This window comes from Carassius gibelio, chromosome A10, assembly GCF_023724105.1.
Source record: "Carassius gibelio isolate Cgi1373 ecotype wild population from Czech Republic chromosome A10, carGib1.2-hapl.c, whole genome shotgun sequence".
Lineage (NCBI taxonomy): Eukaryota > Metazoa > Chordata > Actinopteri > Cypriniformes > Cyprinidae > Carassius > Carassius gibelio.
Genome location: NC_068380.1, coordinates 4883769 through 4908773, shown reverse-complemented (window position 1 = coordinate 4908773; position 25005 = coordinate 4883769). Strand labels below are relative to the sequence as shown.

The following is a 25005-nucleotide window of genomic DNA, read 5'->3' as shown; positions in this document are numbered from 1 at the left end:
AGAAACAAGTTAGGTCAAAAGTAATCTAAAAGTAATCTGATTATATTATCTAAAATGTGTATTGTAATGGATCACGTTACTAACTACAATTTTTGTCATGTAATGAGGAATCGTAATGGATTACAATTTTCAAGTAATCTACCCAGCTGTGCGTATTAATTATATGTTTTGCCTAATAAAGTACGATTATTAACATTTCTTGTGTTATCATAAAATGTAATTCTACGAATCTATTGTAAAAAGTAATATTGTGGGCTTTTCACACACCGTATGTAATGCACCAATAGGAGACGCCCGTCACTTTGTGGGCGGGGCATTTCAAAGCAGCTCTGGTTGAGATGGAAGAGAAAGGCGGGACTTATGAATTCTGACCACATCTGCTGAATAAAGAGAAACCAGATTAGTATATTAAACTTCAATTGGCACTCTTAATTACTTTTTAAAATATATATTTTTTTTAACATGTATATTTTCCAAAAATGTTAGATAGATTGCTCTAGATTAGATCATAACAACAGAGTATTAAAGAAAAAGCAATACATTTTATTATTAACCTGAATTTATTTATTTATTTTTTAAGTCGACTACTGGTCTGTTATAAAGGAATTTATCCAACATTAAAATACACAACTACTGCATTCAGTGATCAGCAATTAAAAGGTGTTCACACACAAACTGGACGAGGATATGTAAACCTCAATAGGCAATTCATGCTCCTAGATGATTTTAGTCAGTAAAACATAACAAACATATCCTTTATGTATAAATATTTACATCAAAATGGCTATAATCTGTGATAAGTGCATTCTTTTGCTTATTCAATAATTATTTACATACTGTAGTGGCCCCCCAAAAAATATTTGTATACCTAAAATATCAAAGCATGTCATTTATTGTAAAGAAAGATACACAAACACTCTTTTAAAGGAATAGTTCATCCAAAAATCTGCCATGCCTTATAAAATCAGATCTTCATCAGGTTTGTAGAAATGTAGCATTGCATCAGTGTCTCATCAGTGGATGCTCTGCAGTGAATGGGTGCCGTCAGAATGAGAGTAAAACATCACAATAATCCACAGCACTCCAGTCCATCAGTGAACATCTGGAGAAGACAAAACCTGAAACACATCCAGCATTAAGATGATTTTAACTCAAACACATAGAGTCTATTATCCAGAATAACACTTCCTCCAGTGAAGAAGTGTTCTGGTCTGAATCAGGAGAGAAATCTGCACAGATCAAGCAGCGTTTAAACAGATCTAAACTAATATGAGAGCGACAACAGCAGATGCACGTCTTCACTGGAGGAAGTGTTATTATGGATTATAGACTCTATGTGTTTGATGTTTTTATCAGCTGTTTGGACTCTCATTCTGACGGCACCCATTCACTGCAGAGCATCCATTGATGAGACACTGATGCAATGCTACTTTTTTCCAAACCTGACGAAGAAACAAACTCATCCTGATCATGGATGGCCGGAGGGTGAGCTTTTTTTTCAACACGATTCCTTTTAAGACAAACATTTGGCAAAATTAAGTTTGTCTAGTTTGGAGTTTTGTGGTGTGAAAAAAAAAAATAAAACAACAACAAAAAAAGATCCGTCAGCATTTGAGTTGCACAGATACAAGACACTTGCTTCAATATTTTATCCGGTGAAGGCTTAACGTGGCTTAAAAGTCCAAATACTTCAGGCATCTGTGCTTATACAGTCTATACAAAATCCATTAGGAGTCCATGAGGAAGTTCCTTCCAAAAAACTCATACATTCAACCCAGGTGAGTTGACAAAAACGTCTCAGGTGGATGAGATCCCCTGAAGGGAAGCGTGTGTTCACCCTTCAGTAAAGACGCATGAGATCCGGCTCGGGCTTCTCTCCACGCTACAGATGTGAAGGTAATTGTCCTCCTGCACCGAAGGCCCCTGCTCTCCCAAAAACTCTTCAGGTCCAGTTTGGCAGTCGAACACTGCTGTCACAAACACACAGAACCATTAGCATGCTAGTTTCTGCAACACACACCAGGCTGATTTATAGTATCTGTCAGTGTTTTTACCAGCGATGCCTGACAGAGTCGTGTGCAGCAGGTCCAGCTCTGACTGAGACGCGTCTGAGGAGCCCAGATTGTCCTCAAACATGGGCATCTGCATCATGGAACAAGGAGTAATGTGTTTGGCAGCCTGCGGTGTGTTACCGTATGAGAACACGGTTTGTGCATCAGCAGAGAAACCTGATGGATGTTCATGCACACAAAAAAATACCATTATGCCTTTTGATTATACACAACATTACAAATCTAACCGCTGTAATCCGACTTCTGCGTTCTTCATTTAAGAATCCAGGCTTGAGAATGAGGTTATCGTATCTGTCAGGGAGAACTTTATACAATTTGTATGATGAGATTAAGACGTGGATCTATTTTTGACTTCGCCTGACAGACTGCCATCTGTTGCTGTAAGAGTGGAACGAGCAGATTGTGAATCATTCAGCGCTGACCGGTTCGTTCTCCGCTTACAGTCACGTCTTAAATATGCATTTTGCATCTGTTTACTGCATATGTGGCGTGTATGTAAATGTCCTTGTGTTTAGTGTTGCTAGGGTGGTGTTATCTGGTTGCTAGGACGGCTGCTAGGTTATCTTTTGCTGCACTAGTAATGTAAATAAAAATTAAAATCACAGCATGGCTTTGTGTGATTATCACACAACAATTTATATCGTTATTTGACATTTGTTATCTATAATTAAATCGGTCAGGAAAAGTTTACTTTCTGTCTTTTCTCTATAATATTTTATTTTATCGAAAAGAAAAGCAACAATATAAATCTAAATATATAAAATTTAGTTTTTTTCCAGGAAAATAAAATTGTATGTTGCTGGTTGTAAACCAGATTGCTTTAAAAAGTTTGTAAAAATGCACTTAATTCAGAGATCAGTCAACAAAAGTTTGATGGTTTAACATTTGAAAATAAAGCAATTAAGGCATACAAGAAAATGTGTATTGTTATTTTACAAATGTAATGTAAAATTAAGTTTAGTATTAATAATAATAATAATAAATTACAGTAAAAATTACAATAGCATTTTCCACTGTATTATTGTAGTTGTACATAGTAATATTTCATATTCAGTTTCTTAAAATGTATTTTATTTTTAATAATTATAATACTACTATTACTGCTCAAAATTATTAATTATTAATATGTTTTATATGACCATATTGATATACAATCACAAAATTCTGGCCTGTATATTTTCCCCCTTAAAAAATTATATGGTAATTTTTACAATTGTGATGTAAAATTAATTTTAGTATTATTAATAATAATATTTTGTTTTTTAATTTTTACAGTAAAATATAATTGTATTTTTCACTGTATTAATGTACTGGTACAATAGTTATATTTCATATTTAGTTTCTAAATATTTGCTGTATTTTTATTTAACAATTATAATACTACTATTACTGCAAAAAATATTATTTATTATTAATCATTTTTTGATCACCATATTGATATACAATCACAAAATTCTGATCTTTTTTTTTTTTTTTTTTTTGATTTTTTTTTTTTTTTATTTGCGTCGTTTTAATTTAGTTACCAAATCTTGGAGCAAAAATAGGCCAAAATCAATTTCTCTATAAATCATTTGTATTTTTAAAACATTTTAACCTGTTAACTGTCACTCACGTTTTTGAAGATAGACATGAATGTGCATGATACAAACCTGAATTTTTATAATTCATGACTGAAAACATTTTGTAACATGATTTTGATGTGCCATTTACATGGTAATGCAATGTCTGATTTTAAAATGGGTTTTGAAGGATGAATTTTGAGATTTTATGTTTTCAAGTGATTTATAACTTCTGATGATTTCTAAAATGTGATAGAGAAAAAGGCAACGAGGAAGTCTCTTTTTTAAACAAAGGTCAAAGCTCCTTTTGTAATGTAGATTTCTGATGGTGCACTCTTGTCATAAATTCATCTATTACTTTTCCTACATAATGTTTAACAAAAAATATTGGTAAAATATATATTTGGGAGTCTTAGACCTTTCCAACGATATATAGTTTATATATAGATTTGATTGTAATATAGTATAGTCAACGTAGGCGTCCCGTATACGGGACGGGGTGACATTTAACAGGTTAATATTTAAGGACAATTAAATGTGGAAACTTAATTTGAGGGATTCCGTGACATCATCACACTTTTGCATGAAATAGATCAGATGAAGTCATAAAAAAGCAGGTCCGTACTGTCAGGGAGGGATGTCCTGAGATGACTGGGGTATCTGGAGAGTTTGTGAGTGTTGTGGTCCAGCGTGTGATGAGATGACAGGAGCGCTGAAGGGCCCAGGGAAGCCTGATGTGACACAGGAACCCTGAGAAGCCTGAGAAATGAGACGCTTTTACAATAATAAATCATTAATATTAAATCTAGACAGCGGTTCAATGCATTTTAAAGAAGTACAGTAGTTCAGTCAACATTTACTCATCCTTAAATGTTGTTCCAGACTTTCTCCTATAATGAAAGTGTTTCATGTTACTGTGTTCAGAAGACAAAAGTGTCATTATTCAGTTCAAGTTTGTTCGCATCTGATCAGTGCAGATATTAATATTGAATATTAAGTCTTTGAGAACCCCAACTAAGCAAGCCAAAGGCGACAGCAGCAAGGAACCCTTACTCCATCAGATGACAGAAATAAAAAAATAAAAAAACGTTTTGATTTACGATACCTCAAGTCAGATTTGTGAAATTATACTAGCTCAGAAATAACAGCATGAATGTATGGTTACGGTTGTGTAGGTTAACAATGAGTAATTTAACCTTTAAAGTTCATGAAATTCATTTAAAAAATGTTATTTTATAATGTTTCCTGAGGTGCAGTTATAATCTCTGTATATATTTTATATATATACTTGTCATAATTTAGATATAAATGGTAATTTACTATGCTGAATTTAGTCTCTGATTTGAAGGCTCTGTTGAAATGCCCACTGCTGCGATTGGGTAACATCTTTGCACATGAAATGAGCTTTTAAATGGGGAACTCTCTGGAAATTTTGACTGGTTTTACTACAACAGCCACCAAGATGAACTATTGATTCATTTGGAGCTTGAGTCTGTGCAGTAATGATTCATTTGGAGCTTGAGCTTGTGATGTAGTGATTCATTTGGAGCCCAATTCTGCCCAGTAGTGATTCATTTGGAGTCCGAGTCTGTGTAGTAATGATTCATTTGGAGCTTAAGCTTGTGATGTAGTGATTCATTTGGAGCCCAATTCTGCCCAGTAGTGTTTCATTTGGACCTCGAGTCGGTGCAGTAGTGATTCATTTGGAGCTTGGGTCTGTGATGTAGTGATTCATTTGGAGCCAGAGGCTGCAGTGATTAATTTGGAGCCCAATTCTGTCCAGTAGTGATTCATTTGGAGCTTGAGTCTGTGATTTAGTGATTCATTTGGAGCTTGAGTCTGTGATTTATAGTGATTTAAAAAAAAAATGTTTGTGTCCAGCTTCCCATGAAACAACAGAATGAACGAACTCATAACTATGAGTTTAACATGAGTAACTTTGCCTGAATTGTATCTTTGAAGTTCAAGCATACTGGTTCACCATTTAGTTTCCAGCGACATCAATGACACTCTTTCATTGCTCCAAAGCAGCATTGTGTTTATTCCTGGATGTAAAAGTACATCAGAACAGTGGCACAGCAACAGATGAACTGATTTTAACAGAGACTCTGGAGACTAAGGTACATTTCACAACTGATTAAGCACAAAGTGAGGTAATTACGCCGATCCCATTGCCTGGGTATTTCTCGCACTTTATGATTTTCTTATTGAATTCCTGGTGCTCTCTGGTCGGTGGCTATAGCATCGGGACCAATGAGGCAGAGCAGGTCTCGATCTCACGAGCCGATTGTCTTCCTTGGATCCCGTGGCGTATGGCGTGCCCACCGCCGGTGCGGGGACAATCACGAGCAGCGAGAAGCCATGCGCATCTGGTTCCAGAAAAGCAGAAAAGGTTCTTCTCTGTGCCTTTGAAGTGGAGGAATGTGCCTCCAAAAACATCAACCTCTTCCCAAACGCTCTTGCCACAGCAGACGAGTAAAACACACAAAAGCGCAGTGGAGCCTTTCACCAGAGAAAAGCCTGCTTTATTTGAATCAGATTATTGCAGCCATAAAGCCATGACAACCAGGAACGCATTTGTCGCAGATCAGAGAGAAAGAAAAGATGCTTTTGAATCGGTCACAGCGATTCAAACTCCAAATGAATGTCAACTAGACAATGATTCAGTTTGTGGCAACTTGCTCGATTGAGGTCTGACCAAAAACATAGTAATAGGGGAAAAAAAAAACCATAGTGCATTGAGCGGCCCAGCACGGATTATTAGACTCGATTCATCAAGCTTGAAAGACACTGCTGCATAGAAGTGATGCCAGCTTGGTGTCGAGGCTAACCTGTCTTTCAGCGCTCTGATCTTTGAGTGAATACAAATGTACCTTCATTTTCTCCGGTCATAGATGCATGAACGACCGTCTTTTCTCCTTTTTCACGTCTTTCAGACTTCGACTGAACTAGCTCACAATTTTGAGCCCAGCAGGACGTTACAGAGGAAAGATTCTGTGATTCTCAGGGCGACGAAACTCTCACACACACTCATTTGTTAGCGAAGGAATCGGATATCGTTATCGTTTCCTTCAATGTGAGCAGACCGTTAATCAATCAGTGAAATCCAGATCTCTGATATGTTTTAGTGAACATGTCACTTGACAAAGATGGCATGACCAGAGCTATTAAAGGGGTCATATGATGTGATTTCAAGTTTAATTTCTCTTTGGAGTGTTAAAAGCTGTTAGCCAATAGATAAAGACTGAAGTCTCAAACCCAAAGAGATTCTTTATAAATGTGAAAAAACACAGTACAAGTCATTATAATCAGTAATTATGTCCCTACTGGATGCAAAAAATGCCTCGTTTGTAATGGGTTTTATTGGTTTTGTCTCATCGCGCTGGGACACACATCACAGTACAGTGAGGGGCGTAACATTTCCCTAACTCGCTTGAGGCATTCAGCCAATCACAACACACTGGACAGCTGACCAATCAGAGCACACCTCGCTTTTCAGAACGATGAGCTTTGTAAAAAATCAACATGTTTCAGAAGGCGGGGCTTAGAGGAGAAACAATAATGTACAGTATGTGGAAAATTATGTTTTTTTTTTTTTAACCTTGAACCATGTAAACACATTTCATTACACCAAATACACCAAATAATGTTCTTTTTAGAAACGTCCTATGACTTTTTTTAAAGCTTGGCTTGATTTCGAAGTCATTAGGAAAACATATTTTAATGTTCCTGATTGTGAATGATTCATCAGAAAGAGCCATAAAAAAATTTGTTACTTAAAATAAATTGTAACTAAAATTGAATATATATATATATATATATATATATATATATATATATATATATATATATATATATATATATATATATAAGCTATGTGCCAAGGCAACATTTCTTATTTTTAAAATAAGTAAAATTAGATAAACTAATAGCATATAGACAAAAAGCTCTAATTTAAAAAAAAGAAAAGAAAAAAATAATGAATTTTAAAGTGGAAACTGAAAATCTCAAAATAAAATCTAATTCAATATATATTTATTCAATATATATTAAAAAAATAATTATATTAAAAATTTAAAACTATCACGTCAACGATCCTAAAATAGTAAGTCTGCATAGGAAAATGAATAAAGTCGGAAGTAGTGACAAAACATTTCTTTATCCATATTTTCATGTACATCCATATAAAAAAAAGAAAAATGTTGGTGGGATCTCATTCTATGAATTGACTTTTGATTGGATGTTGAGATATGGGCGTGGTTCTCAGAGCTTGCGGGGGCGGAGCTTAAGATAAACCAAATGATTGGTCATACGTCAGCGGAAAGATGAGAACATTCTGATTTAATATTACGAGCTCTAAACATTTTTGCCATTCATTGAAACTGATCAAGTTTTACTACCTCGGCAGCTGCATGGGGGTCTGGAGGGTGTGTGGAGCGCCTGGGATCTGCATCACGTTCTGCAGGGTGTTTGTGTGGCTGGGCTGGTTTAGGGTCATCCCTACAATAGAAAAATAAATGAAATAACCAAAATATACTGAAAGTTTACACAGAATGCATTTTTTGCATTACACTGCACTGCTTTTGCAGTGTTTTTCTGTGTAAATATGCACTAGACGGATGCTTATTTGCATCTTTTGTAGTTTTAAAATCACTGTTTTTTTTAAATATGCAAATGAGACATTATATGTTTTAAATATTTATAATTTTGCATACATTTCCAGAAGAGATTACACTGTTGTTCTGACTCACATATAAGCATCAATAATGTTTCGTACCAGTGTAGAGATCATCAATGGGTGACTGGCACTTGGTCTCAATCAGGTCCAGTGGTGCGAGGCTGTGCTGCAGCGGCTGAACGGTCAAACACTCGCTGAGTCCGTCCTGACTCAGATCTGTGCTGCGTCTCAACTACATCACATCAAACACATCCAATCAACATCACACGCTTTCACCACTTAAAGCCTTTATATATAATGCATTATAGAAGTAGCTTTAATGCATTAATTATACCTTTATAATGCATTGTATGACCTCATGAATAATTCTAAGCACAGTTATAATATAATATTGTCTATTGTTCATTACACCGTTTAGTGCAATGCATTAAAATGCATGAAAAAAACGTCAAATATTATAATGCATTTTATATTTGGTTACAATTATTTATGAATGCATTATTATAAAGCAATATACATAAATGCTTTAAGTGTTACCAGTTTGGACGGTATAAAGTACATTGCAAAAATGAGATTATTAGAATAAGAAAATATTTTTTTTACTGTTTCTACCTAAAAATCCCATATTTAATTGTTACTTCTGAGTGAATAATGTTTTACTTTTTATATTTACTGTAGAAGTTACTGAATTCTATGCTAAAACTAAGTGCAAATGCCTATTTTCAGCTTAAAAACATACACTGATAAACCATTCACAATAACTCTGAAAAAGAAAAAGCTGTCCAATAAGATTTCATGTTGATTAAAGACTGCATTTACTTTCCTAACGAGTTTAAAGCAAGATAATGGCACGGATAATCGGCTCTTAATCTTTTGCTTAATTGAGTGGAATATACTGTAATTAATCATGAGCATATGGTTTGATACCACAGCTTAAAATATCTCCGCGTTTGGAGCTCTCGACCTGCGTGATTATATTTAGCGTGTCTAATAATACAGTATATTCTGAGTAATTCACAATAATCATAGATGAGAATGATTGGACAGATGGTGTATAAGCGCAGGGTATTTTTTCTCTACCTGAGGAATCTGTATCTATGGTGACGTGACCTTTATTTGGTTCCTCCGTGATAATGAACGGCTCCGACACAAGTTACAAGTGTAGAGACTTGGTTATCAACACCCCTCTTTTACACATTCAGTGTCACAAACACACAACTCTGTGTTCGTTCTCTGAGAGACAATGCTTGTGGTGTGCAATCCTGTTCTGAGTGGATAGATTTTCAAACCTTTATGCTTTTATGTATTTATTTTTTATCTGTGGAACACAAAATAATCTTTTTTTTTTTTTTAAAGTACAAAGAAGTCTGTTCTTCTCACTAATGCTGCTTTTATTTGATTGATTTATTACAGTAAAAATAGTGAAATATTATTCTAATGTAAAACAGCTGTTTTCTGTGTGAATCTGTGTTAAAGTGTAATTTATTTCTGTGATGCTCCGCTGTATTTTCAGCATCATTCCTCCAGTCTTCAGTGTCACATGATCTTCAGAAATCAGAATAATATGATGATTTACTGCTCAAGAAACATTTCTGATTATTATCAGTGTTGAACACAGTTGATATTTTTGTGGAAACTGTGATGCATTTTATTTTTCAGGATTCACAGATTAACAGAAAGTTCAAACTGCATTTATTTGAAATAGAAATATTTTATAACATTAAAAATGCCTTTACTGGCACTTTTGATCAATGTAATGCATCCGTGATGAATAAAGTATTATTTTCCCCATATTGTTTTTTTTTTTTTTACTTATCACAACATATGGTTGTGTATTACGGTTTTCAACATTGATAAAAATCAAAAATGTTTCTTGAGCATCATATTATTCTGATTTCTGAAGATCATGTGACACTGAAGACTGGAGGAATGATGCTGAAAATACAGCGGAGCATCACAGAAATAAATTACACTTTAATATGCATTCACATAGAAATCAGCTGTTTTACACTAGAATAATATTTCACCATTTTTACTGTATTTCTGATCAAATAAAAGCAGCCCTGGTGAGCGGAAGAAAAATTATCTTAGATATTCCAAACAATTGGCCGGGCGAATTATTTCTGTGGTGCATGAAAAAATAGATCATCATCAGAGTTTGGAATAAGAACTATACGTGTTTGGGTGATTCTCGTACCTTCTTCCGGGCTTGTTGCTCCTTTAAGGAGTGTGACTTGACGTGTTTGCGCAGCGAGCTGGGGTCTGTGTAGCGTTTGGCGCAGCCCTGGATCTGACAGGCGTAGGGTTTCTGCAGAGACACAGTCTGTTAGTGACACGTCTCTGTGCGGACACACTCCGCTTCATGAGGTTCTCCGGCTTCACTCACCGTGTCGACGTGTGTTCGCTGGTGTTTGGCTCGATCGCTGGAGTTGCTGAAGGCTTTCTGACACCCGGGGTGTTGACACACGTAGGGCTTCTCGCCCGTGTGGCTCCTCAGATGGATTTTCAGGTTCTCCAAGCGGGAAAACGCCTTCGGACAGCCCTCAAACTTGAGTTAAAGTCAAGAATACAAGGAAAAACAGCTTAGATGTGTCACATTCTGGACTACATGACACCGATCGACCAGGAGGGGTCAGTGTTTTTCTGCACAACTGACCAGTTTACGTCTCATTCACAAGCTCTCATTACTGTGCGCTGATTGGAAATGAACTGGGCCAATGCAGAACTCACTCAAATTTGGCTTCCAGTCGTGTGCCATTTCACGCTCCCTCGGCTTATTCTGTGCAGTCTTCATTAGAGTAAACCAACACTATTCTATTGTTATTAAATAAGATAATGTAGGCGACATGTTTTCATCCGTTCTCCTGGATGATGAGGATCTCAGACACTCTTAACGAGGCTTCACTCTTACTCAGTTTTCAGGAATGTCTCTAAAGGTGTATAATATTTAAATCCATTAATAATTAAAACCATCATCACAGGGGAGAAGATATTAGGAAACCATAAGCTGTTGCACTGTATGGCCAATTTAATGACAATATATATATCATCAAATGATCAGATAAATCATAAATACATGTAATTTTGATGTGATGTTACAGTTTTGTTGTGCAATAAGCATATTTTGCCATTATGCATTATGTAAATATTGCAACATCAAAGGCTCGACTGTTCTCCTTAATTAAATGACATCACAAGGATTTTGCAGTGGCCTCATCTTGGAAGAATGTGAGATTCCTGATCTTTGTCCTTTCTAATGTCCTGACAGGAATGCCAGTGATCATGGTCACGGATACCAGAACCCACTGAGCTGTGAACAAACATCCTGACCTCATTTATGATCCAGAAATATGCTTTGGGAATAAATGATTACCAACTGAAATCATCTGAAAGCAACTTCAGCAATAGCAGGGATTCCTGTGCTCTGAGCTCATCTTACAGAAGAGGAAGCTGCTGAAGTCGAAGGGTGTTTCTGTCAGCATGTCTTGTTACTTTATAATTAAAGGGTTATTTTAGTAGATATTAACAGCAGTATTGTATGAAGAAGGTGTTATTGGAGTCACAACGCTTGTGTTGAGATTCAATCTAAAGGCTAAGCTGAAGAGGGTTTGTTTTGTGAGAACGGGGAGATCTGTATTTTTTGGTTCTGCTGGTCCGTCTTTAATGGACGGATTGTGTTCTCCTGCTCTTTTCTTTGCGTTGGCAGAGGTGATGTCTGCTTGTAAATCTCAGCCGAGGTATTCTGCTTCACTCGGGCGTCTGGATGTGTTTAGTACTCGAGGTTTGTGCCTCGTTACGTGCTGTTTGTTTAGCTGTTCGTTAGTGTCTGGGATCGGGATTAATCAGGATTGTTTCTAAAAGCAGCGGGAGAAAGACACGGCCATTATGCAGTTTGTTCACATCGCAGATCGTCATCTTAACAAAATCCTGCCGGTTCCCAACTTATGAATATTGATCACAAACAGACATGAGTGATAGCAGCTGCTAACAATTAATAATTAGTGGAGTGTTAATCAGGTTATATTGAACAACTTGGAAACAGACTTCTGTGTCCTGCAGTGTTTGTGATAGATAGATGGATGGATGAATGGATGGATGGATGGATAGGCAGATAGATAGATGGATGGATGGACGGACGGATAGATAGATGTATTGACAGATGAATGGATAGATGGAAGGATAGACAAATAGATGGATGGATGGATGGATAGACGGATGAATGGATAGATGGATAGATAGATGGATGGATGGAATGACTGACGGATGGATGGATGGATGGACAAACAAATGGATTGAAAGACGGATGGATGAATGGATGGATGGATGGATAAATAGATGAATGGATAGACATATAGATGGATGGATGGATGGAAGGATAGATGGATAGATGAATGGATAGACAGATAGATAGATAAATGGATGGATGATAGACAGATAGATGGATGATAGAAGGATAGACAGATAAATGGATGGATGATAGACAGATAGATGGATGATAGACGGATAGATAGATAAATGGATGAATGGATAGACATATAGATGGATGGATGGATGGATGGAAGGATAGATGGATGAATGGATAGACGAATAGATAGATAAATGGATGATAGAAGGATGGACAGATAGATGGATGAATGGATGGATGGATGAATTCAGAGCTTGTTTCTTCTCTTGTCTGTCTCTTGTTCCTACAGACAGAAGATGACTGATCTGGGAGCGTTCATCTGAAGTCCCTGAGCTCCCTGACTATACTCATTAAAGTCAGAAGTATAACGACAGCTTCTCTAATTACCAGTGAATCATTAAGAAGCTAAACAACACCTAAACCATCCCAGCTGTCCTCACAAACACCAGCCACAGAAAAGAGCCGATCAATAAGCATTCAGATCAGGCCTGCTGGGAAAACAGACGTCCAGCCATGTGCAGCCGTGTCTGTGCACTCCAGGACCTTTCACATGGACTTTATTTAATAAACCTCAGAGTCCTGCTGGCTGCTCAGAGAGACGGAGCCCTGAATAGATGGCAACAGGCTCCAATGTGCCGCTCAAAGTCACAAGCGGCCCCTGACAGGCCGTGGCAGCACGCCATGCACCGTCGCTGAACGAGAGCGAGTGCCAGCAGTCGAGAGAACGTTCCTCCGCTTGCCAGAGCTTTACTAGCACCCAGACAACTACAACTCTTCAGTATCATTTATTTACGGTAAGGAAACGCCAGACATTAATGTGTCTCAACAGGGTTCGTTATATCAATTATTGCGTTTGCTCATACAATAAGGCATAACGGAAGGCCTTATACGGGTTTTAAAGTGAAAGGTCAATCAAAATCATGAAGTTAACGAAGCAAACTGGAAGTTGCTGTACTTGACGGGTGTTTGAGATCCCGTCGGTTAAAGGGTTAAAAGCTCTGATCCCATTTCGCCTGAACAAAGAGTGTTTTCTGAAGAGACACAGTGGTTTCCCTCCTTACAACTGTTGAAAACCGCCAGTATTCTTGGCAGATCTGATCGGTTTTGGGATCAATACAGCATGCACTAATCAGATTAGCACAAACACTGCCCGAGGCATCAGCCACGGTGTCATTATAATACACTATTCTAGATAGATATATGGATGGATGTAGTGGCTGAGCATGCTGGGACTGGTCTGTGATTGTTCAGGACATCAGATCTGTGTCATTATGCTGCAGTGACTCACGGATCTGTTTACCCTCGACTCCATTCATCTGGTGCTCACAGACGCTGAAGTTGTTTGTGTGTGTGATTCAGTCCACAGACAACAAGCAACTGCGCTTTACGCAGGAAAGCTTCTTTGTCTTTTCTTACGCTCACTGGAAAACCATCCGACTGCTCCCGGCTCCAAGGCAACAGCAAAGGCTTTGGTAATGAGTAAGTGTGCGGAGCTAAAGTTTGACCACAGGTATGTGTGTGCTATTAATGACTGACGGACTCAACCCCAGACTAGAAGTGTCTCCATGAGAAACACGCTCTGCTAGAGACGCTGTTCATAGATCGTGATCTGATCAGAACCCTAACACTGAAAACACACCATTCACAATCACTGAGTACATTCCGAGCTGAACTATCCCTTTAAATATATCCCCCCTTTTTTACGGTGAATTCAAGTACCACTTTTTTTCCAGGAAATCTGGTTTCTAAATAAAGCCTCCAGGACCGAATGCATCACATCACACATCTCTGCCAGATCTTAAATGCAAGTCTTTTGTCCCTATTTAATAACAGCACAATCGCACAACTCCCATGTCAACTATAAAGGATAATCACTAATTAGTTGATGAATTTTAGAGTTAAAAGAGAGATAATACAGCCTCTACGCAACAGCACAATAAAGCACACAACTATACTGATTAAATAGCAGGGATTTAGTTTTGTGTTGATGTCTTAATGTGTTATTAGCTAAGCTTAAACCTAAACAGAAAGACATGGAGGGCTATTTCTCCACTAGAGATGCTGTCAATGGCAGACAGAAGAAAACTAGTGATTTTCTGAAGCACTGCTGTGTTGTAATGTATGCCTCTGGATGGTGTCTGTACCCTGCCTTCTCTCTGTGATCAGATCCTCTGTGCTAATACAGCGTTTCAGAAAGTGCTTGTTTGTGCAGGTCTCTTAATTACTTTAAATAAAGAAAGCTCCTTAATGGTTCTCTAACGATATTAAAAGTTCAATTTAGAAACATAAAGTAGCTTTTTATTCTGATGTGGTTGTGTTGGAAACAGATGTGAAGAGAGTGTTGGCTGATGTATATCTGTGTCTGCACATTAAGATACTAGAAGAAACTTCATTGCTTACTGGAACGTAAAAAACAAAAGGATTCTCAGATGTTTACACACACACACACACAATCACACAGTCTCACACACACACACACAGTCTCACACTCACACACCCACACACACACACACACACACAGTCTCACACTCACACACCCACACACACACACACACACAGTCTCACACTCACACACACAGTCTCACACTCACACACACACACACACACACACACAGTCTCACACTCACACACCCACACACACACACACACACAGTCTCACACACATACATGCACACACACACAGACAAACACAATCTCACACACACACACACACACACACACAGTCTCTCACACACACACATACCATACACACACAGACACACACACACTAAACATACACACACACACACACAGTCACACACACACACAAAAAAAACACCGTCTGACACACACACACACAAACACACAAACACAGTCTGACACACACACACACACAGTCTGACACACACACCAAAAAACACACAGTCTGACACACACACACACACACAGACAAACAGTCTCACACACACACACACACAAAAACACACAGTCTGACACACACACACACACAGTCTGACACACACACACGAACACACAGTCTGACACACACACAAACACACAGTCTGACACACACACACACACACACACACACACACACATATATATATATAGTCTTTAATTTAATTTAGATACTATTTCTATTAGTAGTATTAATTGGTATTAATTTCTATTAATATTCTGAATATTTTGTTCCATTTTTATTATAAAGTTTTAGTAATTAAACTCCCTTTACTAATTAATATTCTGTTTTTTTTCAGCATCTAAATATATTCATTTTTATTTCCGCTTTAGTTATTTTAGTAGTTCAAATTAAATTTAAATGGGAAATGTGTATTTGCATCTAGTTGATATAAAAAAACTAATTGTATTTCAGTTAATGTTAATTTTATTTCCAGTTATGTTTCCAGTCAAATTACCTATACTTTACACAAAAAAGGTTTGTGTGTGCATTTATATGTATATATGTGTGTGTGTGTGTGTGTGTGTGTAGACATAAATATATACCGTAGTTTTCTATCCATATTTTGAATTACTTTTATATGTATCTTCTGTTTTTATTTTAAAGTCTTCGTAACTTTGTGTTTTTGTCATTTTCAGTTAGCTTTGTTTTTAACAATCTCAGTTATTTTTTGTTATTATAGTACTTTAATTTAAACTAAAATAACAATATATTTGATTGTATCCCAGATAACGTTTATTTGATTTCCAGTTACGATGTTATATTACTTATAAATGACCGATATTTATTTGTCATTAAAATGTTTGTGTGTGTATATTTTATTATTATAGAATGTATTTATTTTTTAGTCTGTGCTTGCAATCTCACCGAGCATTTGTTGGGTTTCTCCCCGGAGTGGACCCTCATGTGTATGAGGAGCTTGTAGCGTGCGTTGAAGGGCTTGTGTTTGCGAGGACACCCGGCCCAGAAGCAGGTGAAGTCCTCGCCCTTGCGCTGGTCGACGTGGATCTTCTCGATGTGTTTGACCAGCTCCTCTCGCTGGGTGTAAACCGCGCCGCAGTCCATCCAGCAGCAGCAGTGTCCTCCGCTGACGTCCTCGTCCTCGTCCTCCTCCAGCATCGGGCACAGAGTCGACGGAAGGACCCTGAGGTTGTTTGAAGACGCCGCTGGGATCTGAATGTGGGCGTTGTAGGGCGGAGGAGGACCTCGAGGAGGGCTGGGCGTCCTGATAACGGCAGACAACTCAAACTGAAGCTGTATTGAAGGAGTTTGCATCTCCTGTTGGTGCTCCACTGCTAGATTGGTGAATTGGTCTTCTAGCGGCTGGACAGTTGGGGTCTGAATTGACTTGTTGGGATTGGGATGAGGGATGCAGCTGCCTCTGATGCCCAGAAGGTGTCCGCAAACATCCGTCTGCAGAGGTGAAGGAGTGGGACGCGAGGCCGGCGACGTGCGGGAGCCGATGATGTACGCCACTAAAGATGTCGGAGAGGTTCTGATGATGGAGTTGAGGTCGAGGCCGATGCCGTCCGAGAGCGGAGACAAGGACAGCGCTCGCTTCTTGCACCGGTTGCTGTCCTCCTTGAAGAGATAATGCGGGAGAGACGTGGGGTTGGAGACGGACTCGGATCCGGGAATGAGATGCGGATCGGCTGCTTCTGAAGACTGAATCCCGAGAGGAGGAAGAACGCGGTAAGCGTAGGGCCAGTCCAGTTTACTGCTGCGGATCGACTGCGTCTCTGCGAGGCTGAGGGTCGTCGAGGCCAAAGACTCTCTGGACAGCAAAGACCTGCGAGAGATCACACCAGAATTACCAAAAAGTATCCTCAAGTTATGTTCAACACAGACTTGGGGAATCTGAAGGGAGCCCGGGGTTGCATTAGTCGTATGATTTTATCAAAGGATATCCCGGTCACTCTTTTCTTTTACTTTTAAATAGACCTGGAGCCATCACTTTTCAAAATCAAGATACGTAAACAATATTCCCAAGTGTATGTACGATGAAAAACACCCACTTTAGCTCTTATACCATTAAACAGAAATATACATCATTTTGTAAAACGTTCAGGTGTCTATGTTTCTATGTCGTGTTTATAAAGTTACTTAATGTTTTCGAAAACATTTCTTACAGCATTCTGCTACCTTTATTTGTAGCCAAAATGTTATTTTTAATATTGTTGACTGTTTTACAAAAACTTTTATAAGTATTAAGTATAATGTTTAACACAAAACCAGTCGTAAGGGTCAATTTCTCAAAATATTGATTTGTACATCATCTGGAAGCTGAATAAATCATCTCTCCAGTGATGTGTGGTTTGTTAGGATCAAACAATATTTGTCTGAGATGCAACTATTTGAAAATCTGGAATCTGAGGGAGCGAAAAAAAATCTAAATATTGAGAAAATCATCTTTAAAGATGTTCAAATGAATTCTTAGCAATGCATATTACTAGTTTTGATATATTTACGGTAGGACATTTAGAAAATATCTTTATGGAACATGATCTTTACTTAATATCCTAATGATTTTTGGCATAAAAGAGAAATCTATAATTTATAAATCTATAATAAAGTGCTTTTGTGCTGCAGGGACACATGTGGTTCCTTTGGACTTTGACAGCCTGAGGCCAATGCATGCTTTTGTTTTACCCAAAAATGGCATCACTGCTAAAAAGAGCTTTTATTTGTAAGCGTGTGAGGATGTTTACCTGGCGTCGGCGAAGGGAACCGTGAGTGAGTGATGTGGGCCGTTCTGGACCGAAGTCTGTGGAGAAACCGGACCCAGACTCTGGACCAACATTGCGTTGCTCATCACCTGCAGGTTTGAACCGCCACACGACCCAAACACTCTTCTGTTCGTCCCCAAAGACAAGTAACCTGAGAAAGACACGTTTATATCAGATCGAATAATGATGATCGACTTCACCTGCATTATATAAAGTCTCCTGTGAGAGCTGCGCTAAATCAAAATTTCAAGTTTGTGAAAAGAACTAAGTTTTGAACTCTTTCACTAATGCCGAAGTTCAGACTGAAAGAGAAGCTATCCATTAAAGATTGGCAGTAAAAGACTCAAAACCAGTCTCCAGCAGAGAACTAATAATCAAGCTGTGTTTCCAGTAGATCAGAGACCGTTCTGCCTTGGAGACATACTTATTTTCCTTCCTTGTACGGCATAACAGGACTATGATTGGTCATATCCTGATTTCTCTGCCTTTATTGTTTTCCATAGTGTTGGTAACTTCACGAGAACTTCTTATGTTTGCATTTGACTCATTAAGATTGAACTAAGATATTTTAATTCGGATTATTTGCAAGGCGCAAACAACAATTCAAAGCTTAATAATAATAACAACAGGCTTTTCAAGCATTGCAAATTTTTACAGACTATTAAATACTGTTGTTGTAAATTGTGCCGATTAAGCAAGCTTTACTTCCTATACCTCATGCATGAACTGACTCGCTGGGACAGAAGCTTTACAGCACATGCATGTGTTATACACAAACATATACTTGTAATGCATAAAAAGCTGGCTAAAATGTGACCTTGGAGCACAAAAGCAGTCTGACATCTCTGGTTATATTTGTAGAAATAGTCAACAATACATGGTATGGGTCAAAATTATAGATTTTTTTATAGGATATTAAGTACAGATCATGTTCAGTTCACATTTCCTACCATAAATATATCAACTCTTAATTTCTGATTAGTAATATGCATTGCTAAGAACTACATTTGAACAACTTTAAAGATGATTTTCTCAATATTTAGATTTTTTTACTCCCTCAGATTCCAGATTTTCAAATATCGTCCTCCTAATAAACCATACATCAACTTTCAGCTTTCAGATGTATACATCTCAATTTAAATAAATGACACTTAAGACTGGTTTTGTGCTCTAGAGTCACATATATAGTTGAGGTTTTGCTAAAATGGCTATAAAGACTTAATCTCAGAAGCATCAATAATACCGGGTTATAAATCACAAATCAATCAGTAATTTCCAGATATTATCTAGTTCCCGTATATTAACATTTAATGAAAACTAAACACATTTTTTCCGCATTTTTGGCTGGACTACCAGAGCTTTTGTCCTCTAATGTCATATTTTTTGGTCTCTATCAAACAGAAACACATGAATGGTCATGGAATTCTTATAACAAACCCGTAAAGCCAAGGAAGTGTTTCTGCTCTGTTAAGTTCTAATGAGTTTCTCTCTCTGCTTTGGTTCCATGGCTCGTTTGGGTACAAGCTTTCTGCTCGGTTAATCATCAGAAATATGAGAGCCAGGGTTTGGGGACAAGACATGGACGGAGCTGCTGGACGCTACTGAAGGATAAACCTTTATGTACTATAAATCAGTGCAATGTGTTTTTGGTCACAAGACGAGATGATGTCCAGAGAACTGAAAGTATGTCTGGTCAAACAAAACAGAAAACAACAAGTTCTAAAGTTTATTTTGAAATGTTTTGATTAGAACGTTATTTAAAGGTTACAAAAATGTTTCTCACAACATTCTACTAACGTTTCCACCACGAATATAACATTTGAATGTTAATTCACGTTAAAAACTCCATGATATTACTTAAATGTTACAAAAACATTTCTTACAACATCCTACTAACTTTTTCACTCAAAATATAACATGTGAACGTTTATTTTTTAATATTCTAAGAAAGTTAGAATTTTAACCCAAAACATGATGCTTCGAAACAATCTGCATAAAATATGTTACATTGTATGAGCAGCATTGGAAAATGCATTTTTTCCTTCAAAATTAATTTTTAGCTATTAATTGGATGGTGATGGTTGAAAATAGGAAAGTCAGGGTAAAGGATTTCATGGGTCTGATTTGACTTGGTTTGTTCATGTAGGCCTGATTAAGTGCAATGCAAATCCTCGCTTTGTCCTGACAGTCAGAGACGAAATGAACGCTGGAAGTGCTGTTTAAACAGCAGGGGGATGTTCAATAGTCCCTTATCCCATTCAAAGCATCGTGTCTCGTGATCTGGCTCACTGAGCTGAGCATTATGGGTAGAGAGGAGCTCAGACATGGCTTATTGCTTTTTAATTTTATGAACAGCAGCTGCTCTTTCAAGCCACTGAAAAAGGCTTGTAGCAAACTCTGTGCATTTAAATCTGAGATTTTTATTCTTGTTTACCTTTCGTACCATTGTCTGGGCAGCTGGGTCGAGCTGACTGTTTGGAAGAGGATGCTGGGAGTGAAAGGGGCGGAGCTTGATGTTGCGAGGAGTGCGGAAAGCCCAGCTTCTTATTGGTCAGCACCTGTCGGCGGAGGCTCAGCGTGGGGAGAAGGGAAGGGTTTCCGGATGTGGAGTCGGGATGGAGTGATGGAGAACAGGAGTGACCCGTCTGGACCCTCAGGTGAGGAGCCTGAGCCGGACCGGACGGAGAAACCATCAGCTTGCAGCCTTTCCCGTTCATGTCCGTCACTGGTCGACACAGAACATGTGCGAGCTACCTGATGAACATAAAGAGCAGTCAGATTTCACATTAGATTGGAAAATGTTTTGTCTGAAAATGTGAACTACATCTAAACAATCCACTTTTTTTCTACATTAGGTTACATAAGTAAATCTTAAGGATCAGATGAGGTAGGAATAGCTGTAATGCAGTACAACTGTACCACAGAAGGTGTAAAGTTTCTAAAAGTGCAATGGTGTTACCCGATAGCATATAACCATAACAATAAAGTTTGTCTCTCGTTCAGATTTTTAAAGATAGATTTAATGTTAAATGTGGGACAAATATAATATATTACAGCATATTTAAAGATGTCATAATATTATATATGAAATCGCTGCAGCAGTGACGTCACTGGAAAATAATAAACCGCATCAAAAGATATTGTAAAGGTGAGGTTTTCAGATTGATATTTTTAATGTTAGACTTATTGTTAACTGGGACACATACAGTATATTACATTATACTTAAATATGTCGTCGTAATGTTAATAAAACAAACCGCTTTGGACAAAGTCTGCCGTGGTGACGTCACATGGACGTACCTACTTTTTTATTATATATTTTCAGAATAATATTATTAATGTTAATAGTGAGACAAATACAGTAGGCCTATATTATACTATTTAATCTTTATGTTCTTTATGAAATAGGCAAGCGGTTTAAAAAAATAGTAGTAAAAATTAGATATTTTCAGAATTATATTTGTAAATGTTAGTGGTGAGACAAACAGTATATTTGATGATTTCATAGTGATTCGGTTTGCAGTAAACGTTACACTTAATAGCGTATTCTTACATTATTGATATTATAAATTAATCGGAGTCTCTTTTCACACGCGCATATATTAAAGTTCATCGATCTCAATTCATGTTTCCGACATTCACTGAAGAATCGCGTCGGTTTAACGTGACTAATGCCGCTCAGTGTCGGTAAACTCACCTGTTAAAGTCATTAGATAAAGCACTTCAGACGAACTTCTGCCGCCGTGACGTCATCGGGGTCGCGTTCTGTGCCTCATCGCGGGTGAGTTTGAGCGGAGTTAGTCGGGTTTAAAGCGTGTTTGTGTTCGTGCTGAGTGAATGTGAGCTGCTGCTGCTGTTGTGTGTGGGTTTGTGATGGTTGTCAGGGGCGGGTAGATCAGCCTCAGTTTGCCCTTTTGCCCGAGAAACCTCCAGCATGTGAATGTTTGGCAGCATTACATCATGACACGCTTTTTAAACACCATATTTGGTTTCATTTGAGATCCACATACGCTTTTTAATATATTTAATAATTAAACCGGTGTTATTGTAACTTGTTTCATAACTTTTGGGAATATTTGCATGGTGGAATTTAATATGCATGCAATGCAGTGTACATACACTGAAAAAATAGGTGTAGGATTTACTTTCACTTAGAATTGGTTACAAAGAATTAATAATAATTGCAAAGACTTTAAACAGGAAATATTAAAATGGAAGCTAAGACAACATTATTAAATAATAGTATGTAAACACTGCAAAAAATGGTGTGTGATTTACTTTGAAACTAGAAACATGGACAATTGTTTGTAAAGAAGCGGCAAGTAACAAACCGAATTAAAAATAGAAATTAAAAAATGACAAAATAATTTAGGATTACATTAAATAAAAACAGAAATTATAAAATAAAACTAAATTACTAAAAAGTCAACTAAAATTAAGATTAAAATAAAAATAGTTAAGTCAAAAATATTAATAAATACTATAGTAAACATAAACACATGTAGGATTTACTTTGAAACAACTTTCACTCTGAAATAACTGGTAAATTTCATAAATAATTACAAAGAAACAAGTAACACTGAATTTAATCAAAAGTTGAAATAAAAATAGAAATAAAAAAAAAATCTTGTAAAAATGAAAAAAAATCATAACAAACATTACTAAACGAACGTGAAAACAGAAAAGAAAAGCTGTCAAGATATTAATAAATGCTATAGATGTAAAAAAAAATGGTGCAGAATTTATTTTAAAACAATTTCTTTTGTAAGAAATTGCTTGTAAAAAAAAACACAAATAATTACAAAGAAACAGCAAGTGACAAAAATATAAAAAAAACAAAGGCTAATGAATTTACAAAAGCACAAAATCACTAAAACTAAAATGAACATGAAGACAAAATGTATTAAAATAAAAGCTACAGTCAAAATGTTAATAAATACATAAACACCCAAAACATTTGGTGCAGAATTTGGTCTATCAGATTATACAAATAATAAAAGAATTAGCAAGTAACACAATGAATCGAACAAAAAATTTTGAAAGACTGAAATACTTTATTTTTTATGTAAAACATACTCTAATAATCTCTGTTTACAGTGTAATCATGTGCAAAAAAATCTGAATTTATGACTGATTTGAAGGATGTTTCGTGATACCAGTTTAGTTTTGTAAGTCTGCACTTTTTGAAATGCTTCATTAATTCCAACAATGTACTGTAATAAGAAAGCACATCAAAATGAAGTAGAAGTTCATGCACAAACAATGATACAGTGGCCTTCCAGTGTGTGTTTTCTCAAGCTTTTATTTCTGGTCAGATCTAGTTTCAGTCCAGACAGTGAGTCCTGCTGCTCCAGGACTGATATTGATATATTACTCCAGGATTGATCTGTGATGCTCGTCTGTGTGTGTATTAAATGCTGTCCTCTAGTGGTAACTGCAGGGCAGAAATGAGAAGCAGTTCCTGTCTGAACAGACCAGAGCTTCTGCTGTAGTGATGCACTGCGTTCATTGTGTTATATACTATAACTAATACTAAAATTACTGGTCAGTAAAAAATGAAAAAATGATTCTGAAAACTATCAATGGCATTTGAAAGCATTGCATTATAATGATGGAGAAATAATGCTATGTTTAGTAATATTTTATTAAATATGCCAGAATATATTCTGATTCTGATGAAATATTTATTTGTGTTTATGTTTATTTGTACTAAAATGTGTTCTGGCATCTGAAAGCATGGGATTTGATGGAAAGTTGGTGTTTTTTGTCTCCAGCAGAGGGCAGTAGAAGAACAGACACACACTGTCTCAAACAGGTCCTGTAGGTGAAACTACAGTGTGATTACTTCATTCTGGCCAGAGAAACAGCAGCGTGGGGTTATTGTTCAGCTCTAAAACCAAAATGAGGTTTGTCAGAATCAATTTCCATACTTCTCTTTATTATTCAAACACAGCAGCCATTTCTAAAACGGCAAAAAAAAACGGAAAAATGATCCCAAACCTTTAAGCAGAGACAGAAACTTTTCCATTAAGCAGTGAAATAAAAATCTATTTCCAGGGGCATATTAACCATTATAGAGGCAACTATTCTAACCTTTTGGAAATGTATGTTTCCCTTTCATTTATCACTAAAACCAGATGGAGACATGTCACTGTCTTCATGATTGATCGATTGATTCATTCAAACGATTCATTCAAAACAGCTGATTCATTCAGGAATGAAGCAAGTCTTCACGAACGAGTCATTGAATCATTGATTCTTTCTCTCAAAAACTAAGCAATTCTTTTGAGCAAAACAAATCTCAATGTTGACAATATCCCAGCTTAGAAAAATATCTTCTGCCTAACGTTCCCATTAAGTTATGATAATAGTTTATAAGTGAACATTTTATTTGATCATTTTGCAAACGCTAGGAAAATGTTAATTATGAACATTTAGTTTTTTAAATGTTTAACTTTTGTGATGTGTGTATTTTTTGCAAACATATATTCCGTTCTATCATGGGAATGTTACATTTGAATGTTCCTTGAACATTCTGAAACAAGAAGTAACATTTAAAAAACGTTGTGTCTGAGCTGCATTTTTATAGTCTTCCTATGTGTCCTATTAAGATGTAAATGTATTACT

At 36.9% G+C, this 25005-nt stretch overlaps 1 protein-coding gene across 1 annotated transcript; it reads right to left on the bottom strand.

The window, feature by feature from the left end:
- Positions 1-541: 541 nt before the first annotated feature.
- On the bottom strand, positions 542-22635 carry glis3 (GLIS family zinc finger 3). The gene is made up of 12 exons (XM_052607220.1): positions 22076-22635; positions 20813-21132; positions 18361-18529; positions 16520-17441; positions 10696-10857; positions 10507-10617; positions 8409-8541; positions 8032-8131; positions 5912-6000; positions 4257-4436; positions 2055-2228; positions 542-1970 (listed from the first exon to the last, which is right to left on the bottom strand). The coding sequence occupies exons 2-12, from the start codon at positions 21093-21095 to the stop codon at positions 1834-1836; spliced, it is 2460 nt and encodes an 819-aa protein (XP_052463180.1). The 5' UTR covers positions 21096-21132; positions 22076-22635; the 3' UTR covers positions 542-1833.
- Positions 22636-25005: the final 2370 nt, after the last annotated feature.

Bases quoted from the DNA above. Each gene is read 5' to 3' on its own strand.
- glis3 (XM_052607220.1), bottom strand. From the start codon at position 21,095: ATGAACGGGAAAGGCTGCAAGCTGATGGTTTCTCCGTCCGGTCCGGCT. The intron at 10,618-10,695 runs GTGAGTGAAGCC...GTGTCTCTGCAG, and splicing joins AGCGAACACACGTCGACACG to AAACCCTACGCCTGTCAGAT. The intron at 6,001-8,031 runs GTAGTAAAACTT...TTCTGGAACCAG, and splicing joins ACCCCCATGCAGCTGCCGAG to ATGCGCATGGCTTCTCGCTG.